The 20,821-nt window shown below is 38.0% G+C and overlaps 1 protein-coding gene and 1 non-coding gene across 4 annotated transcripts in view; both read left to right on the forward strand.

The window, feature by feature from the left end:
- The window catches only part of NVL (nuclear VCP like), an 88,057-nt gene extending 68,008 nt beyond the window's left edge, over positions 1–20,049 (forward strand). For 2 of the 3 annotated variants that reach the window (XR_005725019.1, XM_040263689.1), the window contains exons 21-23: positions 2,802–2,890; positions 10,867–10,937; positions 19,733–20,049. Coding sequence is in view for 2 of the 3 variants with exons in the window: in XM_040263689.1 (XP_040119623.1) it covers positions 2,802–2,890; positions 10,867–10,937; positions 19,733–19,777 (205 nt within the window). In the remaining variant the exon portion in view is untranslated. The remainder of the gene's footprint in view (positions 1–2,801; positions 2,891–10,866; positions 10,938–19,732) is intronic. The other variant, XM_040263690.1, reaches the window with a different exon arrangement.
- Positions 17,065–17,171, forward strand: LOC120880704. The gene has a single exon (XR_005725106.1). It is a non-coding gene; the product is annotated as a U6 spliceosomal RNA (small nuclear RNA).
- Positions 20,050–20,821: the final 772 nt, after the last annotated feature.

The following is a 20,821-nucleotide window of genomic DNA, read 5'->3' on the forward strand; positions in this document are numbered from 1 at the left end:
TGCCCTTCACAACTTGTCTCTCTGTCCTTCCAGAATATTACAGGAGACATCTCATTACCAGCTGCCAAATTATCTAGGTGCTTCAACATTTAAAAGAAAATAATCTACAAGCTTTTCAAGCCTCAGAATGCATTTTTCATAGCACACCTATTAATATCCACATAATCTATATGAAAACGGGAGGTCAGATATTTCTACTTTCATAGTTTGTGGTGGTTATGAGTTTTTGTTGTTTTCTTCATTATCATAAAACTTTGTTATATTAACTTCCCCGATTTTGGCTCACAGGGAAGAAAATTAAATCCACATTTAACAGCGCACATCTCTCCCTCCGTTTTTTGTTTTTTGTTTTTTTTTTAATGAGGTGATGAACCTCAAAGCATGTGGGATCTTACTTCCCCAAGCAGGGATCGAACCCATGCTCCCTGCTGTCGAAACATGGAGTTTTAACCACTAGACCACCAGGGAGTTCTTCTCTGGCTTATTTTTAAAGCCCTGTTGATTGTCCATAATATACTTGATGTTCATGATATTCCTGTAGCTCAAGGCCAAATAAATGTGCTTTCTAAAGCTAAGTCAGTCAAGGAAGGTGGTGTTTTAATTAATCTTCAAGGTCTTCTAGAGTCTGTTGTTCACAGTGTAAATTTATCTCCGAAGAACATAGCTACTGGGACTGATACAAGCACCTAGTTCTTTCCAGTTCTGGTTGAAGAATTTCACAAAATTGTCTCATGAGATAGACAGTTTTTCACAAAACTGTCTCACTTGAAACCATGCTACTCACTTTTAGGGAGTGTGGCCAGGATCCAAGGTCTCATTTCAGTTTTTTCATACATAAACATCTTAGGGATCTGAGTCTTGATCTTTGTTCTGCTACCGCAACCCTAGTGCTCCTGAGATTTGCTGCACTCCAGTCGGGACTCTTGTCTCACTTAAGAAAGCGGTGACTGTCTCAGTGGAGGGGAAATGGTCAGTCCCAGGCCATGGTGTTGAAGGGCCTGTGTAAAAGCCCTGCATTACCTTTAAGGAGAATATACCTTTTTCCCTCGCTGGGAATCAAATGTGTGCCAGTCTGTAGTTAGTGAATTTACTGCTAAAGAAAATAGGACTTAAATGAGCTTATGCATTTGAGTGCTAAAATCTGAAAAGATTTTCAGTTGATGACAGAGGCAATTTTGATGCAGAACTGACCCTGGGCCAATCTTTTGGATTATACCACATAGGAGGTCATTTATTAAATGGGTCAGGGGTAAACTTGAATGGTATATGTTTTGGGTTTAATACCACTGTCATCACAGGGACTGTATAATACTGCAGGCTTCAGCTCCTTGTTACATTAGTTAGTGGTGTCTCTGCACCAGTGTTGATTTAACACACAGGGTTTCCCTGATGTCTCAGGCAGTAAAGAATCTCTGTGAATGCAAGAGACCTGGGTTCGAGCCCTGGGTCGGAAAGATGCCCTGGAGAAGGGAATGGCAACCCACTCTGGTATTCTTGTCTGAAGAATTTTATGGACAGAGGAGCCTGGTGGGCTACAATCCATCGTGTCACATAGAGTTGGACACGACTGAGTGACTAACACTTCCACGCTTTTCACAAAGAGATGAATACCCTCGCATGTATTTACCCACTCCAGTGTTCTTGCCTGGAGAATCCCAGGGATGGGGGAGCCTGGTGGGCTGCCGTCTATGGGGTCGCGCAGAGTCGGACACGACTGAAGCGACAGCAGCAGCAGCAATAGCATGTGTATGATTGTTAAATAGTACTGCAGACCTAACACCTAACCAGCAGAAACATTGAGTTCAGTTAATAATTCAAACTAAATTTAATAATCTTCAGTATGTGGATTGTCAGCATTATATATTAAATTAGTTTGTCTAGAGATGAGGATTTTATTTTTAAAGATGAGGTTTTTATCTCCCAGTTGAAACTCTTTCTCAAAGTATCTCTAAGAATCCTGTTAAAGATGTAATGTATTGAAACACCAGTCAACCCCAACATCTTTCTTGAACGCAAGAACCATGCAAGAACCATATGATTCAGCATATTATTACACAGACCAATTAAATGAAGCCTTGTTAGTTCTTGTCGTATTTTAAGTAATTTATGATGTGTCAATTCAGCTTGAGCTTGAATCAAGTGCATCAAACTCTTTAGCCTTTGTATTTTCCTTTTTTGAACTAGGGGTCATGAATGACTTTTTATATAAGCTTAGTTAGACTTTAGGTAATATACTAATGGTATATACTTGTAATGGGCCAGTTTGTACTTTAGCATGAGCCTTGTGAATAAAATTTTACAGTAAATAATGTGTAAGTTGCTTTCTTCTGTTTTAGACTTTTTATATTAACATTACTATCTATAGTGATTAGCGTGAGAATATTTGACTCACTGCATGTTTCCTTCATAATTTCCTTTCTTCCAAAACTTAGAAATATTTTGAGTAAAAACTAAAAGCTCTTTCCTAGTGACCATGATTGGTTTATCCCACCTTTATTGGTCAGTTTCTTTCCCAAATGTTTAATATGTGACTTAAAAGAAAATTACAGGACTTCCCTGGTGATCCAGTCCAGACTTTGCCTTCCAGTGCAGGGGACACAGATTCGATCCCTGATCGAGGAGCCAAGATCCCACATGCTTCTTGGTCAAAAAACCAAAACATAAAACAAGCAATATTATCACAAATTCAGTACTTTCAAAAAATACGTTTAAAGAAAAAAGGAAATTGCTTTCAGACTTTTTCTGAGCTTTTGCACAGTGTCTTAAGAATGAATGAGTTAAGAGCTCTTCTCTTATTTCAGGGGTGCAGATCTCTCTGCTTTGGTACGGGAGGCTTCTATCTGTGCCTTGAAGCAGGAAATGGCGAGACAGAAGAGTGGAAGTGAAAAAGGTACAGTTCTCTCCAGAATCTCTCAGTCCTAGTTAGTTATCACTCTGGGTACCTAATGCCACTGTTAACCTGGAAAATGACCGTTTTCTAGCATCTATCATCTGTGATATTAAAACTGACATTTTTCTGATGAGACCTTTAGCAGCTGTTCTAGAATATTATATAATCTCTGTAGCTGACAACTGTTATAATAGCAATTACTTCGTGCCTTATACAGTGTATTCTGTCTTTGCTTATCATCCATACATATACTGTTTTCATCATGAGTTTGGTCTGTTTATCAGTCCTGGAAAACCTCCTCATTCGTTTGTTAGGGCAATACCTACTGTTAAAATGTAACCTAACCTAAAGAGCTTAGAAAACACAAAAGAAATGAAAATTGAAATGACTTTCCATATTTACACTTTCTTTTGGGATATCTCAACAGCTTTGCACTGTTCTTCGCATTTGACAGTGTGTTTGAGAATACCATTTGGGTGTGTGTAGATGAAAATGCTTTATTTGTGACCTGCAGTCTGACTGTCAAGTAGAGAAATAGCCTCTGCTTTGCTTGGTTCCTGGGAGAATTGTTTGATTGGTTGCAGTGTGTGGCCGTCTTTGAACATATACATTTAGTAGTATCGAATACTTTCTTCAGAAAGACCTACCTTTTCCTCAAAACCTGTACTTTCATCTCAAGTTCAAACCTGTATTGATCTCCTTTTATTCATTAGATTTCCCAGAAGATGTTTCTTTATTTGTGTTTATTTCATTTATTCTTTTCCCTTTTTTCTTTGGCTACCAGAAATCTTGGAGGTAACTTTTCTTTACAGTTACAGCAGCATATGCTTAGCTTAGATTTATCAACACACATATCTCCTTTTTTTTTTTAATTTTTAATTATTTAGGCTTTACTTTTTAAAAATTTATTTATTTTTAATTGAAGGATAATTGCTGTATAATATTGTGTTGATTTCTAGCATTTATCATCATGAATCAGCCATCAGTATACATATATCCCTTCTCTCTTGAACCTTCTTCCTACCTCCTAACCTCTCCCACCCCTCCAGGTGTCACAGAGCCTTGGTTTGAGTTCCCTCAGTCATACACCAAATTCCCACTGGCTACCTGTTTTACATATGGTAGTATATGTGTTTCTGTGTTACTCTTTCCATTTGTCCCATCCTCTCCTTCCCCTACCCCCTTTTTTTATGTTTAACAAACATTTATAAGGGGGGAAAATACTCCAGACTAAGAAGTGAACCACTTTTATGTACACAAACATTTATTCAGGCAAAATGTACCCTATAGGACCAGGAAAATCTAACCTGCCATACAAATCAGACAGGTGGAATACAGTATAATAGAAACAAAGATGTTCTCTTTTCCATAAAACCAAGTTGAGGGATGCTGCTGCTGCTGCTAAGTCGCTTCCATCGTGTCCAACTCTGCACGACCCCATAGACAGCAGCCCACCAGGTTCCACCGTCCTTGGGACTCTCCAGGCAAGAACACTGGAGTGGGTTGCCACTTCCTTCTCCAATGCATGAAAGTGAAAAGTGAAAGTGAAGTCGCTCAGTCGTGTCCAACTCTTCGCCACCCCATGGACTGCAGCCTACCAGGCTCCTCCGTCCATGGGATTTTCCAGGCAAGAGTACTGGAGTGTGTTCACCAATAAACTTAAATGCGTTATGTAGAGGCTCCCAGACCAATCTGCTGTCTAAATGCCTTCCAAAGTACCATTTCAGAGACAAGAAGGAGCGGTTTCGAGGGGACAGTCTTTGAATCACCATTTTGCCTTCAATTCTTTGCTCCACTGACTTCTGAGAGTTTGGCATATTGGAGGTCTTCAAATTTAAAAGAAATGCCAAAGCTTGACTAATGCTATCTAAGAAAAATGGTATGAATTCCAAATGCCTGTTTAGTTTTCTATACTTTCCAGCATTCTGCCTTGAAAATTTATCAGATTTAAAACTTAAGCCACTTACCATAGATAGTATAATTTTAGGAAAAAGCATTATCCAAAATATGAATTAATTAAGGTAACACTAAAATCGTATACCCCAAATTCAAGTCTAATGCCTTTTTGTTGTTCTGGGTTACTTAGTGTGTAGGAGGATGTATGAAGATACTAACTTTGTTTTTGAAAAAACTTGAAAATTTTCCAATGTGATTTTATCTTACAGTTTCCTCAGTATACGTTCAGGAATCTCCCTCTTTGAGGTTGAATTCTACTGACCACCAACATGGTCCTCTTAAAAACAGGTCTCCGTCCATCATCCCCCTCCACCATGGTCTAAAAAAGGTTCCATCTTCCATAGTTTAGGGCCTGATACAGCCAGAGCCGAAAATAAGTATGCTTTACCTTTGCTGATTTCCATATTTCAGCTTAATACAAATAGGAGTCATGGCATTGACTGACCTCTTCTCTGTACAGCATTACTTTTGCGGTTATTCTACTGTATTACTTTTGCAGTTAGTTATTCCACTACTATTCTATTTTCCTCAGAAATATTAAGATTTATGCGCTTAAATATCTGAACACTATGCATAAGAGCAAGACTTTCAATAAGAAGTATTAGTTGGAAAAAAAAAAAAACCTGAAAAACTAGATGTTACCTTGTTTTTAAAAAAAGAGGGCTGAATTCCTTGGTTTCAGAATTAAAATTTGACTCTAGTTTAAAAGGTAAAAAGAAGCACCATTGATGTACTTCTTTGTGTCAAATTTCACTTAAAGTTTAAAGTATCAGTGCAGAACAGAAAGAAAGAACTGGAAAGAAAGGAGAGAAACATAAGCCGCCAATTATTATTTAAGAGTAGATATGACTTCAGCCAAAATCAAAAGTATATCAGGAATTGGCCTCTTTTAGGGAGTCCTTAAAAAAAAAATGGGTCATTTGGTATAGCCACTGCACATCAACTTTGAGATTTCTTTAAATAAGTTAGTATTCTTGCCTAGCTATGTGAAATTTTTCAGAGTAATTTTACTAGGAGGTAATCGGATATCATTTGGTACCTTCACATATGACACTGACATGGAATAAAGTTTACAGGTGGGAAAAGGGAAGAAGGAAGATCCACAAAGTATAAAGTGAATTATAATGTGTAAAAATTTTTTAAAAAGTAGGGCTGAAGAATTTGAAACCATAAGAATAAGCTATGTGTATACATACATGTTAAGAAACAGTTTATATCTTTAAAATTAGAATGTTATTTTACTTTAAATGTACAGCATGCAAAATGCTTTGTTAAGAGTAGAATGTGTACAACAATATAAATTTTCACAATTTTCCAGTAAATGACTGTTCTGGATCAAAAAAATAACATTCCAAATACTTTGATCAAATGTTAAATTTTTGTTAGCAGCATTACAATTTGCTAAAGTTTCTAGACACTGACCCAGGTCCTTAAGCACTCACTTACCCAGCAAAGAGATTATTCACCCAGCCATCACTCTTGCTTGGACAATGCTTACTGGTACCTGGACAATTTAAAGTGTATATGAATTGTTTTGATCAATGAAGACACAGCTGTTCAGTTCAGTTCAGTCGCTCAGTCGTGTCCAACTCTTTGCGACCCCATGAATCGCAGCACGCCAGGCCTCCCTGTCCCTCACCAACTCCCGGAGTTCACTCAGACTCACATCTATCGAGTCTGTGATGCCATCTAGCCGTCTCATCCCCTGTTGTCCCCTTCTCCTCCTGCCCCCAATCCCTCCCAGCATCAGAGTCTTCTCCAAGTGAGTCAGCTCTTCTCATGAGGTGGCCAAAGTATTGGAGTTTCAGCTTTAGCATCGCACTAAGTTTTCAATTGCTGAATTACATGGTTTTTCACCTTGATACCTTACGATCATTAGAAAGCTACTTACATAAATTAGAAAGCTACTTACATAATGTTATAATCACACAGTATGCTAACTGCCTATTTGTAACTACAAGAAACTTGTTAAAGACACACTGTTGATTATGATACTTTACAGAATCATGGCCACAAGTTTCTGCAAATGAGGTTTTCTTCTCTCAAATCAAAAAATATCCCATAGTTCAGATTTTCATAAGTAATGCTTCTTTTAAAATAAAAGCAAACATGTTGTCCTGTCTGTAAAATTATATTTCTATCCACTTTACAGAATGTTAAAATGCTTATAAATGCATTGTATGCTGTATGCTCAGTCACTCAGTTGTGCCCAATTCTTTGTAACCCTTTGGATCTGTCCATGGAATTTTCCAGTCAAGAATACTGGAGTGGGTTGCCATTTCCTCCTCCAAGGGCTCTTTCCAACCCAGAGATTGAACCTGCATCCCTTGCATCCCCTGCATTGGCAGGCAGATTCTTTTTATCTCCTAGTGAAAAATAAAAACCAGTCATCACACTGGCCATGGAGCCATCTAGGGCTATTTTATATTTCCTACCATTAGAAAAATTGGACTAAATAAGGGAAAAAGCAAAGGAGAAAAAAGAAATTTTACAAAATGGCAACTAGCATGACCTAAAAAAAGAGTGTACTGAAATATCTTCCTTCGATTCTGTAACCAAGCCCTTTCTGGAATGAACATTTATGGGTAACTAGGTTAGCAGAGTATTCCTCTTAGTGCTCAGGGCAAAAATACAAGGTATGTTGAAATAACTTTTACCTTTGTATAAGGAAAGACAGACTTTGAAATGGAGTGACTTTTAAAAACCACAAAGCTATATTTAGCCAGAATGTTCAAGATTAACAGGCTTGATGGAAGGAAATCTTCACTGGCAACAAAATTAAAAATCATAATCTTACGGATGCCAGTCGTTTTTACCAGTGTGAAGATTGTTTGAACTTGTAACATGTCTCTTAGAAGTAAAAAGGTTGCTTTAGTTCTGTGAACTGTTGAATTGCCCTTTAAATAAATATTGCCTCCGTCTTAAAAAAAAAAAAGAAAAGGCTTCTGAATAGCGTGGACTTCTTCATTGTGGGAAAATAGCTTTGGCAAACTTGTTTCAGAGGCTCCCTCCAAGGAGATTGATTCATCCCATCAAGTCTATAGTATCTCCAGATCTGCATGTCAGACTTCAGAAGTCTGTCTACTTCAGCTCCTAACATTTTCTCCATGCTTAAGCATAAAAGTCTCTAGTTCTGTCGGAGTCTTCGTGTCTTGAATTTCTCATAGCATTTATTCAAAATCTTGTTTTTCCTAATATCTTGTTAACAGCTCATCCATTGAGATCTACTCCTTCCTTAAAGCTTACTTTCCCTAATCCCATCCTTTACTGATGGGTTGTTCTCCAGGAGGTCAGTAAGCTGCTGTACTTGTTCTGGCTGGCTGGATTGCCCTAAGAGTGCTTCTGTGTTAGTGTAGATGAGGAATGCTGCTGCTGCTGCTGCTACTGCTGCTGCTTAGTCGCTGTTGTGTCCGGCTCTTTGCGACCCTGTGGACTGTAGCCCGCCAGGATCCTCTCCCCATGGGGGTTCTCCAGGCAAGAATACTGGAGTGGGTTGCCATGCCCTCCTCCAGGGGATCTTCCCAGCTCAGGGATCGAACCCAGGTCTCCCACATCTCAGGAGGATTCTTCACTGTCTGAGCCACCAGGGAAGCCTGAGGAATGCTGAGACCATGTCTGATAAGATGCCGTCACACAAGAACCTAGGTTGTCATACAGTGATAGCCTGCCGTAGAAGTAAGGCCCATACAAGTGGCTGCTCTTGTCACTCCCGACACTGCTGCTGTATCCTCCAATAGTGTTACATAGACTGGATACTGTCCAATATTGATGCCTGCGCCACTGAAGACAGCCTCAGCAGACCCAGAAAATCAACACACTTATCTTAATCATGAAGTCTCTGAGTTCTTTGGTTGTTTAATTTGAAGATTCAGTTACCTGAACTTCTTTTATGTAAGCTATTTTAAGTTTGTTTTGAAAGTGGGTGGGATATAATTCACAAAATTAGAATGTCATGTAAAAAATCCTTACGTGGTAGTATGCTGCCTGAGAGCTGAATATGATAACTATATTTGGGTTTGTTTGTCACTAAAACTTAGCAGGCCTCTGTATATGTACTGACTGCTCCTAATAACTCTGATGGGATGTCTTTTTATAACTATGTGTAACAGATTCTGCCATCCCTGCTTTGCTGCAGTTTGCATTTCCAGCTGCCTGTCCTTGAGGGACTTTGCATTGATATCTTACTGAACCTGAAATCAGTAATGCCATTCAACTTCCATTTGACATGTTCAGCTACACATTGTATTTTACTTTTAGGTAAATACACTTTCTTAATTTCTATATTAGTACTATTTTAACTATAAATTGTCATCACATAAGTTGTCATATAGTTGTAAGCGAAGCCTTACTTAATTAACATTTAGCTACTAGATTTCTCTTACCGTGTGTTGGCATAACCTTATAAGGAATTAAAGCACCCTTCTGGTCCAGTGTTGCCATATGATCTGTATATATTATGTATTATGATGTAACTCCATACATCTGATGATGTGTATGTGTTCTTAAATAATACGGAATTTCGTTTTCCATTCTTAGTTAAATTAATTTGAATTATCTTGAAAGAGAACAATTCTGACTCTTCGTCCTGAACATTGCCATTAAGTTAAACAATACAAAGACAACGGGATTATCTGTTAATGAGTGATAGTTCTCTTTGGGTGTTACATTAAAATATGATGAGCTAGAGAGTGGGAAAAATGGGGAGATACTGATCAGAGGGTATGAATTTCCTGCTATATGATGAATAAATTCTGAGGATCCCGTGTACTGATTATCAGCAGTGTGTTATATACAGTTAACCTGGGTTTGAACTGTGCAGATCCACTTATGCATGTGGATTTTTTTCAGTAAATACATAGCACAGCACTACACAATCCATGCTTGCTTGAGTCTACAGAAAAAGAACTGCAGATTCAGAGAGTCAACTATAAAGTTATACATAGATTTTTGACTGAGGGCCACCACTCCTAACCTTCTCATTGTTCAAGGGTCAGCTAAACTTGAAAGCTGTTGAGAGAGTAGATCATAATAAGTATCACCACAAAAATAAATAAAAAGGTGATCATGAGGGGCTTGAGGTGTTAACTAACCTTACTGTGGTAACCATTTTGCAATAGATCATCATGTCACATTGTACTTCTTAAAGTGAACTTACATTTATTATGTACCAACAGTATCTTAGTAAAGCTGAGGGGAAAACACAAAGTAACAGAACATATGAACCATTTATCTTTTTTAAGGATAAGAATCTCTTTTTCTTATTAAATATGGACAAAGTACTTTTTAATATAATTTGTCCCATAATAAACTATTTGGATTGCTGGGGGAGAAAAAGACTATGCTTTTAAAATATATGACATAAGCATTTATGGAAAATTAAATATGGTTCAGTTCAGTTCAGTCGCTCAGTCGTGTCCGACTCTTTGCGACCCCATGAATCGCAGCACGCCAGGCCTCCCTGTCCATCACCAACTCCCGGAGTTCACTCAGACTCACATCCATCGAGTCAGTGATGCCATCCAGCCATCTCATCCTCTGTCGTCCCCTTCTCCTCCTGCCCCCAATCCCTCCCAGCATCAGAGTCTTTTTCCAATGAGTCAACTCTTCGCATGAGGTGGCCAAAGTACTGGAGTTTCAGCTTTAGCATCATTCCCTCCAAAGAAATCCCAGGGCTGATCTCCTTCAGAATGGACTGGTTGGATCTCCTTGCAGTCCAAGGGACTCTCAAGAGTCTTCTCCAACACCACAGTTCGAAAGCATCAATTCTTCAGTGCTCAGCCTTCTTCACAGTCCAACTCTCATATCCATATGTAAATTAAATGAAAATGAAAAACTGTCTATAACTTTGATGAGCAGAATATATCTGGCTTGAACATTACTCTGAAAAAGAATAGAGCCAGTGTCGTTAATTGCCTCAGTGTTCCCCTTGAATGCTTGTAAATCTCTCAAGAGAAATTTAGTTATAAATCACAGTTAGCTTACTATACCTAAATATGTGTGTTCATGCATTTGCTCCACAGGTGAACTGAAGATTAGTCAGAAGCACTTTGAAGAAGCTTTCAAGAAAGTAAAATCATCTATATCAAAAGAGGTAAGCAATGCTCTTAAAGGTAGAAGAGCAATTAGAATTGAGAGTAGTAAGTATAAATTCATGACAGAAAGCAAAATGGTTGCCTCTGAGAGAGTGTTGTTGAGAGACTGTAATTTTTAATGTTTCTGGAGACTAAACACAAAGAGAAAATAACCTCGTGTATGTTTTCGTAATCTCAGAATTTTTAGTCATTCTCATTCAGGTATTACTTGACCTGTATCACCCTTTACACTTACCCATAGTTTCAGGAAAGTAAAAACACCTTCACTGTAAGGTCAGAGAAGAGTTCAAAATCACTCAGACTTGTCCTTACAAAAAATGCTGAATATTACTGTATTTATTTCTTACTGTGTTGAGATATTCTGTCTGTAATAAGTTAAAATGTTTGCTGTTAAGTGAAGTGAGGTTACTGTGACACAGAAGAGTTTGCAGGGAAATACCCAACCCAAAGTAATGTCTGAGTTGAACACTGGATATCTTAGGGCTTCCCTCATAGCTCAGTTGGTAAATCATCTACCTGCAATGCCGGAGACCCGAGTTCTATTCCTGGGTCAGGAAGATCCCCTGGAGAAGGAGATGGCAACCCATTCCAGTATTTTTGCCTGGAGAAACCCATGGACAGAGGAGCGTGGCAGGCTATAGTCCATGGGATCACAACAGTTGGATATGACTTAGCGACTAAACCACCAATCTTGGATGGATATCTTTTGTTTCTGGACTTCCAGAAGTCTAATTTGCCTTAGCCATGTGATTCTGTTTATTGACTATACTTAAAATTCCTCCAAATCATTATCCATTTATTACCTCTGGCTCAGTATTTCTTAAAGATTATTGATTGAAAACACTCAAGTCCAAGTTCAAACAGTTATATGAGATGGGTTGCTGTGTTCCAGTGCCTCCAGTCCTGATGTAAATACTCTTATTTGACCATCTTACCACTTTTAACTAAAGTAATCAGTTAAGGTGTTTGGGCTGGTGATGGTGTCTTTTAAGTATATAGCTTGCTTCTTTTTCAGCTAAAGTCTAGTCTGCTGAACCTGGCCTGGGTCTTTTACCATATGTGGAGAAATGAAAGTCTGTTTTGACCTCTCAGGCATTTTGTACACTAGAAGAAATGTTTTTATTTCATTGTCTTTGAATAAGATAGTCTTATTAATTAAAATCAAACAGTTTTACAGTTAATCTTACTGGCACTTTTCATTTTGATCAACAAGAAAGTAGTGATATAAGTGTCCCCCCCCCCAAAGACTTAGTCATTAAAAAACAAATCTTCCTTATGTTTGTTACCTGTAATCAGAGTTTTGATTTGAGGCTTTTCAAGAATCAGGACATACTGGCATAGCTCCACATTTGTCACTCTCATCCTGTAACCTTACTTTTTTTTAAAATTGAAATTTATTTACCTTTGTAATGCACAGATACAGTCCTGTGCATGTGCGCGTTAACCTGCTTCAGTCGTATCCGACTCTGTACAACCCCGTGGACTGTCGCCCACCAGGCTCCTCTGTCCATGGGGATTCTCCAGGCAAAAATAGTGGAGTGGGTTGCCATGCCCTCCTCCAGGGAATCTTCCCGACCCAGGGATCGAACCCACGTCTCTTATGTCTCCCTCATTGGCAGACAGGTTCTTTACCACTAGCGCCATCTGGGAAGTCCTACAGTTCTGTAAGTTTTGGCAAGCTTAACTGGTACTTCAGTCAATATAGAGAACATTTTCATCACTTCAGAAAGTTCCTGTGTTCCTTTGTAGTCGTCAGTCCCTTTACAAATACTGTACCAGGTAACCCCTAGTCTGACTTCTGTCACCATGCTCTAACTTCACCTGTTTGGGAACTTTACGTGAATAGAATCATATTGATATACTCATTTGTCTGGCCTCTTTTGCTCAATGTAATGTTGCAGAGATTCATCCACATTGCTGTTTTTCACTAGTTTGATCCATTCTCTTGCTGAGTAGTTTTCCATTATATGAATATACTGCAGTTTGTGTACCCTTTCCCCTGCTGGTGGGCACTTGGGTTTTTTCCAGTTTTTGGCTTCCTCAGATAATAGTGTGTCAGAGAGAGAACAAGAACATGTGTTTTGATTTCTCTTGAGTAAATAAGTAGGAGAGGAATTGCTGGATCTTGTGGCAAGTGTATGTTTAACTTTATAGGAAACCGCCAACGTTCCTTCCAAGTGACTGACTGTTACACCATTTTGCATTTTGTGAGCATTCCAGTTGGCCTACACTCTCACCAACACTGGAGTATTTTCAGTCTTTTAATTTTAGCCGTTCTACTGGATGTGAAATAGTATCCTGTTGTGGTCTAAATTTGTTTTCCTAATGACTAAAATGTTGAGCATTTTTTCATATGCTTATTGATCATTTGGATATCATATTTTGTGTCCTCACCTTTTGCTCTTAAAACATTGAGTTATTTTCTTATTATTAAGTTGTGCAAATTCTTAGTTTATCTTGGCCCGAAGCCTTTTATGAGATACACATTTTTTTCTGAAATATCTGTAGGATTTATTTTGGTGTATAGTTAATTTAAAATGTGTTTCAGGATATATACAACAAAGTGAGTCAGTTATGTATATATATCTCCACTCTTTTTTTTTTTTTTTTTAGATTTTTTTTCCCTCGTATAGGTCATTACAGAACTTTGAATAGCGTTCTCTGTGCTGTGCCATAGGTCCTTATTAGTTATCTATTTTGTATATAGTAGTATGTGTTATGTCAGTCCCAATATCCAAATTTATCCATCCCTCCCTCTTCCCTCCTTGGTAATCATAAGTTTGTTTTCTATATCTGTGACTCTATTTCTATTTTATAAATAGAAGTTCATTTGTACCATATTTTTTTTTAGATTCCACATATAAGCAGTATCATATTTGTCTTTCTCTTTTTAACCTACTTTACCTACTATAATAATCTCCAGGTTCATCCATGTTGCTGCAGATGACATTATTTTGTTCTTTTTTATGGCTGAGTAATACACATGTGCATATTGAGGATATTTTGTCCTAATTTGGTTTTTTTTTTTGTTTTTTTTTTTTTTCAGTTTTCTAAAGGCTTCTTTTGAAGAACAGGAGTTTTTAATTTGTATGAAATCCATTTTAAAAAAATAATTTGTGTTTTTCTGTCATAAGAAATCATTTAAAGTTAGATAGAAAAGTCATGATTATTTTTTCCCATGCAGCTATCTAGTTACTGTGGTCCTGTTGGTTGAAAATACTTTCCTTTCATTGAATTATCATGCCCTCTTTTTGAAAACCAATTGATCATATATGCATGAATTTATTTCTTCACTCTTTTTTCTGTTCCACTGATCTTTATATACTTATGTCACTGTATATTTTTTGCCACTCTCTTGATTATTTCACATCAACTTTTAATTTTTTATTTATTTTCTTGCCACAGCATGTGGGATCTTAGCTCTGCAACCAGGGATCAAACCTGTGCTCCCTGCAGTGGAAATTTAGATTCTTAATCACTGGACTTTTGGGGAAGTCCCCTTGATTATTACAGATTAGATATATTAATCTTGAAGTCAGCTAGTGTAAGTCATTCAGATTTGTTCTTTTTTTCCCAAAAAAATTGTTTTATCTATTTTAGTCTCTTTGCTTTCCCATATAAAATTTGCAATCAGTTTATCAGTTTCTGAAAAACAAACTTTCTGGGATTTTGAATGGGTTTGCATTGAATCTGTAGATCAGTTGGGAGAGCAGAGGTATTAAAAGTACTGAGTTTTTCAATCAGTGAACTTAGTATATCTGTTCATTTATTTAGACCATTTTATTTCTTTTATATAAATTTATTCATTAAAAAAAATTCACTTATTAGAGCCATTTGATCTCTCCCAGTAATGTGCATTTTCAGGATGCAGATTTTTCAGGAGGTACACTTTTCATCAAATTGGTTAAAGTAATTTATTTATAGTTTTTTATTTTTTATAATGTTTTTTAAACTATTGTTCTCTAATGGCTACTAGTATATAGAGGTTCATTTGGTCTTTATATATTGACCTGGGATAGCTCTTCATTTTGTCACTCTTTTACCTTCTTTACCTCTAAAAAAATTACTTCAGTTTTCTAGACTAAAAAAATGAAACCATCTTGTTTGTATTTGCCTGTTCTAATTTTGAAAAGCTTCAATGTTTAATGTTTTTACATTTAAGAGTTACAGTTATATATTTTGCAGTTACAATTAAGTAATTGTATTAGAGTTGGCTATAAAGATGTCATGCAGAGTTTGAAAATTGCTTGCTTGACCTATCCTTAAATTGGGCCACATTTTCATCCTTGCATCTGTGATAATTAAGGAGTAAATCTTTATTTTGTTACCTGTTCTAAAACTCTCCTGGTAAATTTGAAACCAATGGATGTTACCTTTGGGTGGGTGGGGGGTCGCTCAGTCTCTGCTTTCTGGTTCTCGTCCTTCACAGTCCACAGCTGTACCAGAGAACATCTTCCTTCCTTAAATTGTTTTTAATTGAAGTATAGTTGGTTTACAATGTTGTGTTAGTTTCTGGTGTACAGCAAAGTTGAATCAGATATATATTTATGTAAATTATATATGTGTGTGTATATATACTTTTCATATTATTTTCATTATTAATTATTTTAAGATATTAAATATAGTTCTCTGTTGCTATACAGTAGGGTCTTCTTTATCTAGTTTGCTTATTTATTTTGGCCAAGCTATGATGCTTGCAGGATCTTAGTTCCCCAACCAGGGATTGAACCCCAGGCCCCTGGCAGTGAAAGCAAGGGCCCTATCTATTGGACCTCTGGGGAATTTCCTATCTCTTTTATATATAGTAGTTTGTATCTGCTAATCATGAACTCCTAATTTATCTCTTCCCCAGCTCCTTTCCCCTTTGGTAGCTATAAGTTTGTTTTCTATGTCTGTGAGTCTGTTTTATAAATAAATTTATTTGTGTCATGTTTTAGATTCTACATATAAGTAATTTCATGTGGTATTTTTCTCTTTGTCCAACTTAGTTCACTTAGTATGATAATCTCAGTCTGTGCATGTTGCTGCAAATGGGCATTATCTCATTCTTCCAGAAGGGTGCCCAGGAGTGGGATTGCTGGATCATATGACCACTCTATTTTTGGGAAGCCTTCTTCTGAATTAGGAGAATTCAGTTGAAATTAGAGGAGCTGGACAGTCAAACAGAATCCATTTGAAAAATCAAACCAAAAGACAGGTGTGGCGTTTGTTGATACATTTCTGAATGTAGGATTGAGCAGCTCATTTGTAAGCCACCTCTTTCTACTTTTAATATTAAGGTTCCTTTACTTGTAAATGACAGAAACCCAACTCTCTAAGTGGGAATAAAGAGGAATCCATTCTACATATAAGGAAGTTGAGAGCACTGCTGGCTTCAGGCATGCTGGATCCAGAAACTTCATTGCTTCATTTCTTGGGGGAAAAGGCTGCCTGCAGGCCCAGACATACAGGCTACTTGTTTATTAACCCCCATAGCAAGAGCATTTCCTGATAGCTCCAACAGGAGAGTTTCAGGGAACCTGTGATAGGTCCAACTCAGGTTAGAGCCCATGGCAAAACTAATCAGTATGATTAGCTCGAAAGTTAGATACTCTGGCCAGGTGGAATGTAAGGGGTAGCATAGTTTTCTAAAGATCATGACTTCAGGCCCTAGGATAAAAAGCTATAGATAAGGCGGACTTAAGTCTTTTCACACTAAAAGAAAATCTACTAGGCTTGTTCAACAAGGAACATTTAATTACATATTACATTTTAACCTTTCAGACATACTTAGAGAGATAGCAGTTGCTTTGAAGTGAGTTAAAACATTAAATAAATGATTGGGAGATATCGAAAAAGAAAAATGAAAGGACAGTGTGCACATTCTGTCCGAAAGTCCACAGAGCTGGTCTGTATAGTTCGGAAATGGTCAGCCTGTTCTCAGGCTAGGTAAATCTGCCCTGCTAGCTGGTGCCTTCTCTGTCCTTGAAGCAGTCAGCTCCCTGGTGCCTCGTGGTTTTTAGTTTGAGGTTGGAAAACAACAGTGTGTGAAGTGGATTCGGTGTCCAGCAATTGGCTAACATGGTAGTAGGGTCTGGTTTAGAGACCAGATGCGGAAACTTGTCATCTGGCCCAATAAATCCTCATGTGCTCGCTTCGGCAGCACATATACTAAAATTGGAACGATACAGAGAAGATTCGCATGGCCCCTGCGCAAGAATGACACGCAAATTCGTGAAGCATTCCATATTTTTAAAAGAATATGAAATGAAAAAAAAAAATCCTCATAACCAGCTGAGGGTGAGATGTGAACAGTTTGCAAACATTCCTTCCAAGTCTCTGCCTGTATTCTTCAATCATTCCTGCTTCATTGCTCCCAATCTTTTAGGCTCCATCTGAAGATCCCTGCGGGGTCCTAGTTTCTCATCAGAGGCCACGCCCTATTGTGGTCCTAAGAAGACTGAATAGATTGGCAATTCATTATGACAGATACCCCAGCTTAGATGATTGGACTCTTTTTGCCAGTTTCTTCTTAGTCAGCTGTTACTTTCTTCCCTGAATGAAACCATTGCCCAATATGTGTCACTTCACAGACTTATAAAGCATAACTTACTTTGTTGGTTTGGTTTTCTTCAGTAATAACTGCTCACCAGAGACCTGAGCGTGGGTTAACATCAGTAAATGGTGAGACCTTGAAATTGTTTTCCCAGCTATGTATTATCTCAAATACATAGTCTTTTCCCTCTGCCTACTATGACATTGTTCAACTGTCAGGAAGGAAACCTCACTCAAACGTAAATTAGGTATTCTTTTTCCTTCCTCCTCTATTAAAACCACACCAGATAAACTCTCCTATTTTATTAACTCATTGGTTTAGTGTTTTTCACACCCACTGGCTGGCACACTTTGATTCTCTTCTTCACACTCAGGATTATATGGTCCATCCATTTGCTTGATCAAGTCTGTCACATTGAGAGAGAAAAACTTGCCAAGTAGAGTTGTTCTTGCCTCTAGCTGTGTATTGAGTTGCCTCAGATCCCATCCTTTCATCCATCCAGAAACATATATATATCCTGTACCTACCATACACATGCCAGGCTTTGTGCTAGACTCACAAGATACAAAGTTGCATAAGACCTGGGTTAGGAACCATTTTGAGCAATTAAAGAGTTGTAAACACTACCATAAATGTGTATGTAGAATACATATTAACCTGATCACTCAGATTCCTTAGAAAATAGTTTGCAAGTAACTTTTGCTTAGAAGGTATCAGCACAGTGTGACAAAGGCAATGTGACTGATTTTATTACAAACATATATGAACCAGTATTTCCACACACTGTATAATTTTTTTTATCCTCTGAAGAACATCCACGGGAAGGCTATGTGTGTGTCCCAGTGATACTACTTGATTCCACTATATTCTCTTTAATACTTTTGATGGTCATAAACCTTAAAACTTTCAAATATTTAATTTCTGAAAACTACCCTAGTGAATCATAAGCTATCACTTCTCTTTTGGAGATAGGCATAGTATGAATTTTGAATAAATAATAAAAGAAATGACCAAGCTGATTATTACTTTGTGAAATCTTTTTAAAAATTAAGGCACAACAATTAAGGTAGAGAGACAGCTTTCCCTGTTTGGCATCGTAACTGGCCCTTATGAAACTAATAATGATTGCTTGTGGAGAGAGAAACTGAGTGACTGGAGGATAGAAGTTTGAAAATTGACCTTTCATCTTATTTGAATTTTGAACCATGTAAATGTATTACCTAATTTAAAAACTTAAATACTAAAAAAATAATCATTTAAAAGATCTTGACAACCAAAGTAGTAGTGATAGTTATGTCTGGAAATGAAGGATTACTTTTTAATTTTTTCTGCTGATATGTATTTTCTAACATTTCTACAATAAAGGGGAATCACTAATCTGGCTGTAAACACAGCATGCTTAAAATGTCTTTGTTGTTGTTCAGTCCTGTTTGACTCTTTGTGACCCCATAGACTGTAGCACGCCAGGCCTCCCTGACCCTCACCATCTTCCAGAATTTGCCCAAGTTCATGTTCATTGCATTGGTGATGCTGTCTAGCTATCTCATCCTCTGACGCCCTCTTCTCCTTCTGCCCTGAATCTTACCCAGCATCGGGGACTTTTCCAGTTAGTTGTCTGGAATTCCATCAGTTCTTCCAGTGAATATTCAGGGTTGATCTCCCTGAAGATTGAATGTCTTTACTATACCTTTATTATTTAGCAGTGAGTTGAAATACCAAGGCCCTCTTATCCTACTTCAGAGTTAATTCAGCATTTCACTAATACCTGTTTTATATTCACTGTTGACACTGTTTGAGAGCTACTTGCCAGGAGTTGGTCCAAGGGTTACAAAATGACGTTTTCACTGCCATGGGCCCAGGTTTAATCCCTGGACAGGAAACTTAAGATCCTGCAAGTTGCATAGTGCAACCAAAAAAAAAGAAGAGAGGGGTACTTGAAAAAAATCACTGAAATAAATATATAGAATTTTTTTTAAATTAATCTTTACATGGTCTTCTGTGCATTAGTCTTTACGTAGTCTTCCCTCTGTGCATGTCTGTGTCTTACTCCTCTTCTTACGAGGACACCAGATCACGTTGGGTGTACTAAAGCCCACCCTAATGACTTCATTTTAACTTAAATCTCTTTAAGACCCTCATTTCCAAATCCAGTCACACTCTGAGGTACTGGAGGTGAGGACTTCAACATGTGAGTTTGGGGGAACACAGTTCAGCTCATTTCAGTGTCTAGCTCCATGTTCTGTCCTCCTCTCCTCTCAGGATCGAGCAATGTATGAGGCTCTGCAGTGGTCCCTCAGCCGGTGACTTCTCCAGCAGCAAGCCTTCTGGGAGTCGACTCCTCGAGATGCCAGAGATGTCCACGTGCTCTGAGCTGCCCACTTTCAACTTGACACATGTGGTCTCACATAAGCGTTTTATCCTCAAATTAATGAGGCCAAGTCAAAGCTGAAGATTCTTCCCATCTGGACAACCTCATATGGAAACACCCTACCTCCTATTTAAGGGAAAAAAAAAATTAATTGTCAAAATAAAATAACAGATAACCTTTTTAAAATAAAATGTTTATTTTGAAACAACCTCGACTGTACTACAGAAAAGTTGCAGTTACAGTAAAAAGAACTTCCCCAAAAAAACCATCTGAGGGTGCTTCCCAACCTGATGCCTGATCACCCGTAAATACTTTGTTTCCTGCACAGCAGGATAGTCCCCTACATAACCAGCCATTCACATCAGATCAACCATGTCCGCTGTGATACTTCCCTGCCAAATCCTCAGCTGCATTCAGGTTTCTCCAGTTGTCCCAATAAAATCCTTTATAACAAAGGAATCTAGTTTGGAATTAGCTATTGCAACTCATTGCTTTTCTTTTTGGGGCGGGGGGCTGCACTGGGTCTTCATTGCTGCACGCAGGCTTTCTCCAGTTGTGGCAAGTAGGGGCTACTCTTCCTTGCTGTGCGCGGGCTTCTCATGGCAGCCACTTCTCTTGCTGTAGAGCACAGGGTCTAGTTGCCCCGCAGCATGTGGGATCTTCCCCGAACTGGGGATCAAACCTGTGTCCCCTGCATTGGCAGGCAGATTCTTAACCCCTGAACCACCAGAGAAATCCTGCTATTTTCCTTAAAGTCTAGAACAGCTCCTGTCTTAACTTTTGACACTTTTGAAGGTTATTGGCCAGTTGCTTTATAAAATGCCTTTAATGTGAGTTTGTCTGATGTTTCCCCATAATTAAATGCAGCCTGTACATCTTTGCAGGAATAAATATCGTGATGTGATGGTCTTCTCACTGCATCCTGTCAGGTAGGCACAGTTTCAGTTTGTTCCATTCACTTTGATCACTTAAGAGGGTTC

Source organism: Oryx dammah, unplaced genomic scaffold (genome assembly GCF_014754425.2).
Source record: "Oryx dammah isolate SB20612 unplaced genomic scaffold, SCBI_Odam_1.1 HiC_scaffold_21, whole genome shotgun sequence".
NCBI classification, from domain to species: Eukaryota; Metazoa; Chordata; class Mammalia; order Artiodactyla; family Bovidae; genus Oryx; species Oryx dammah.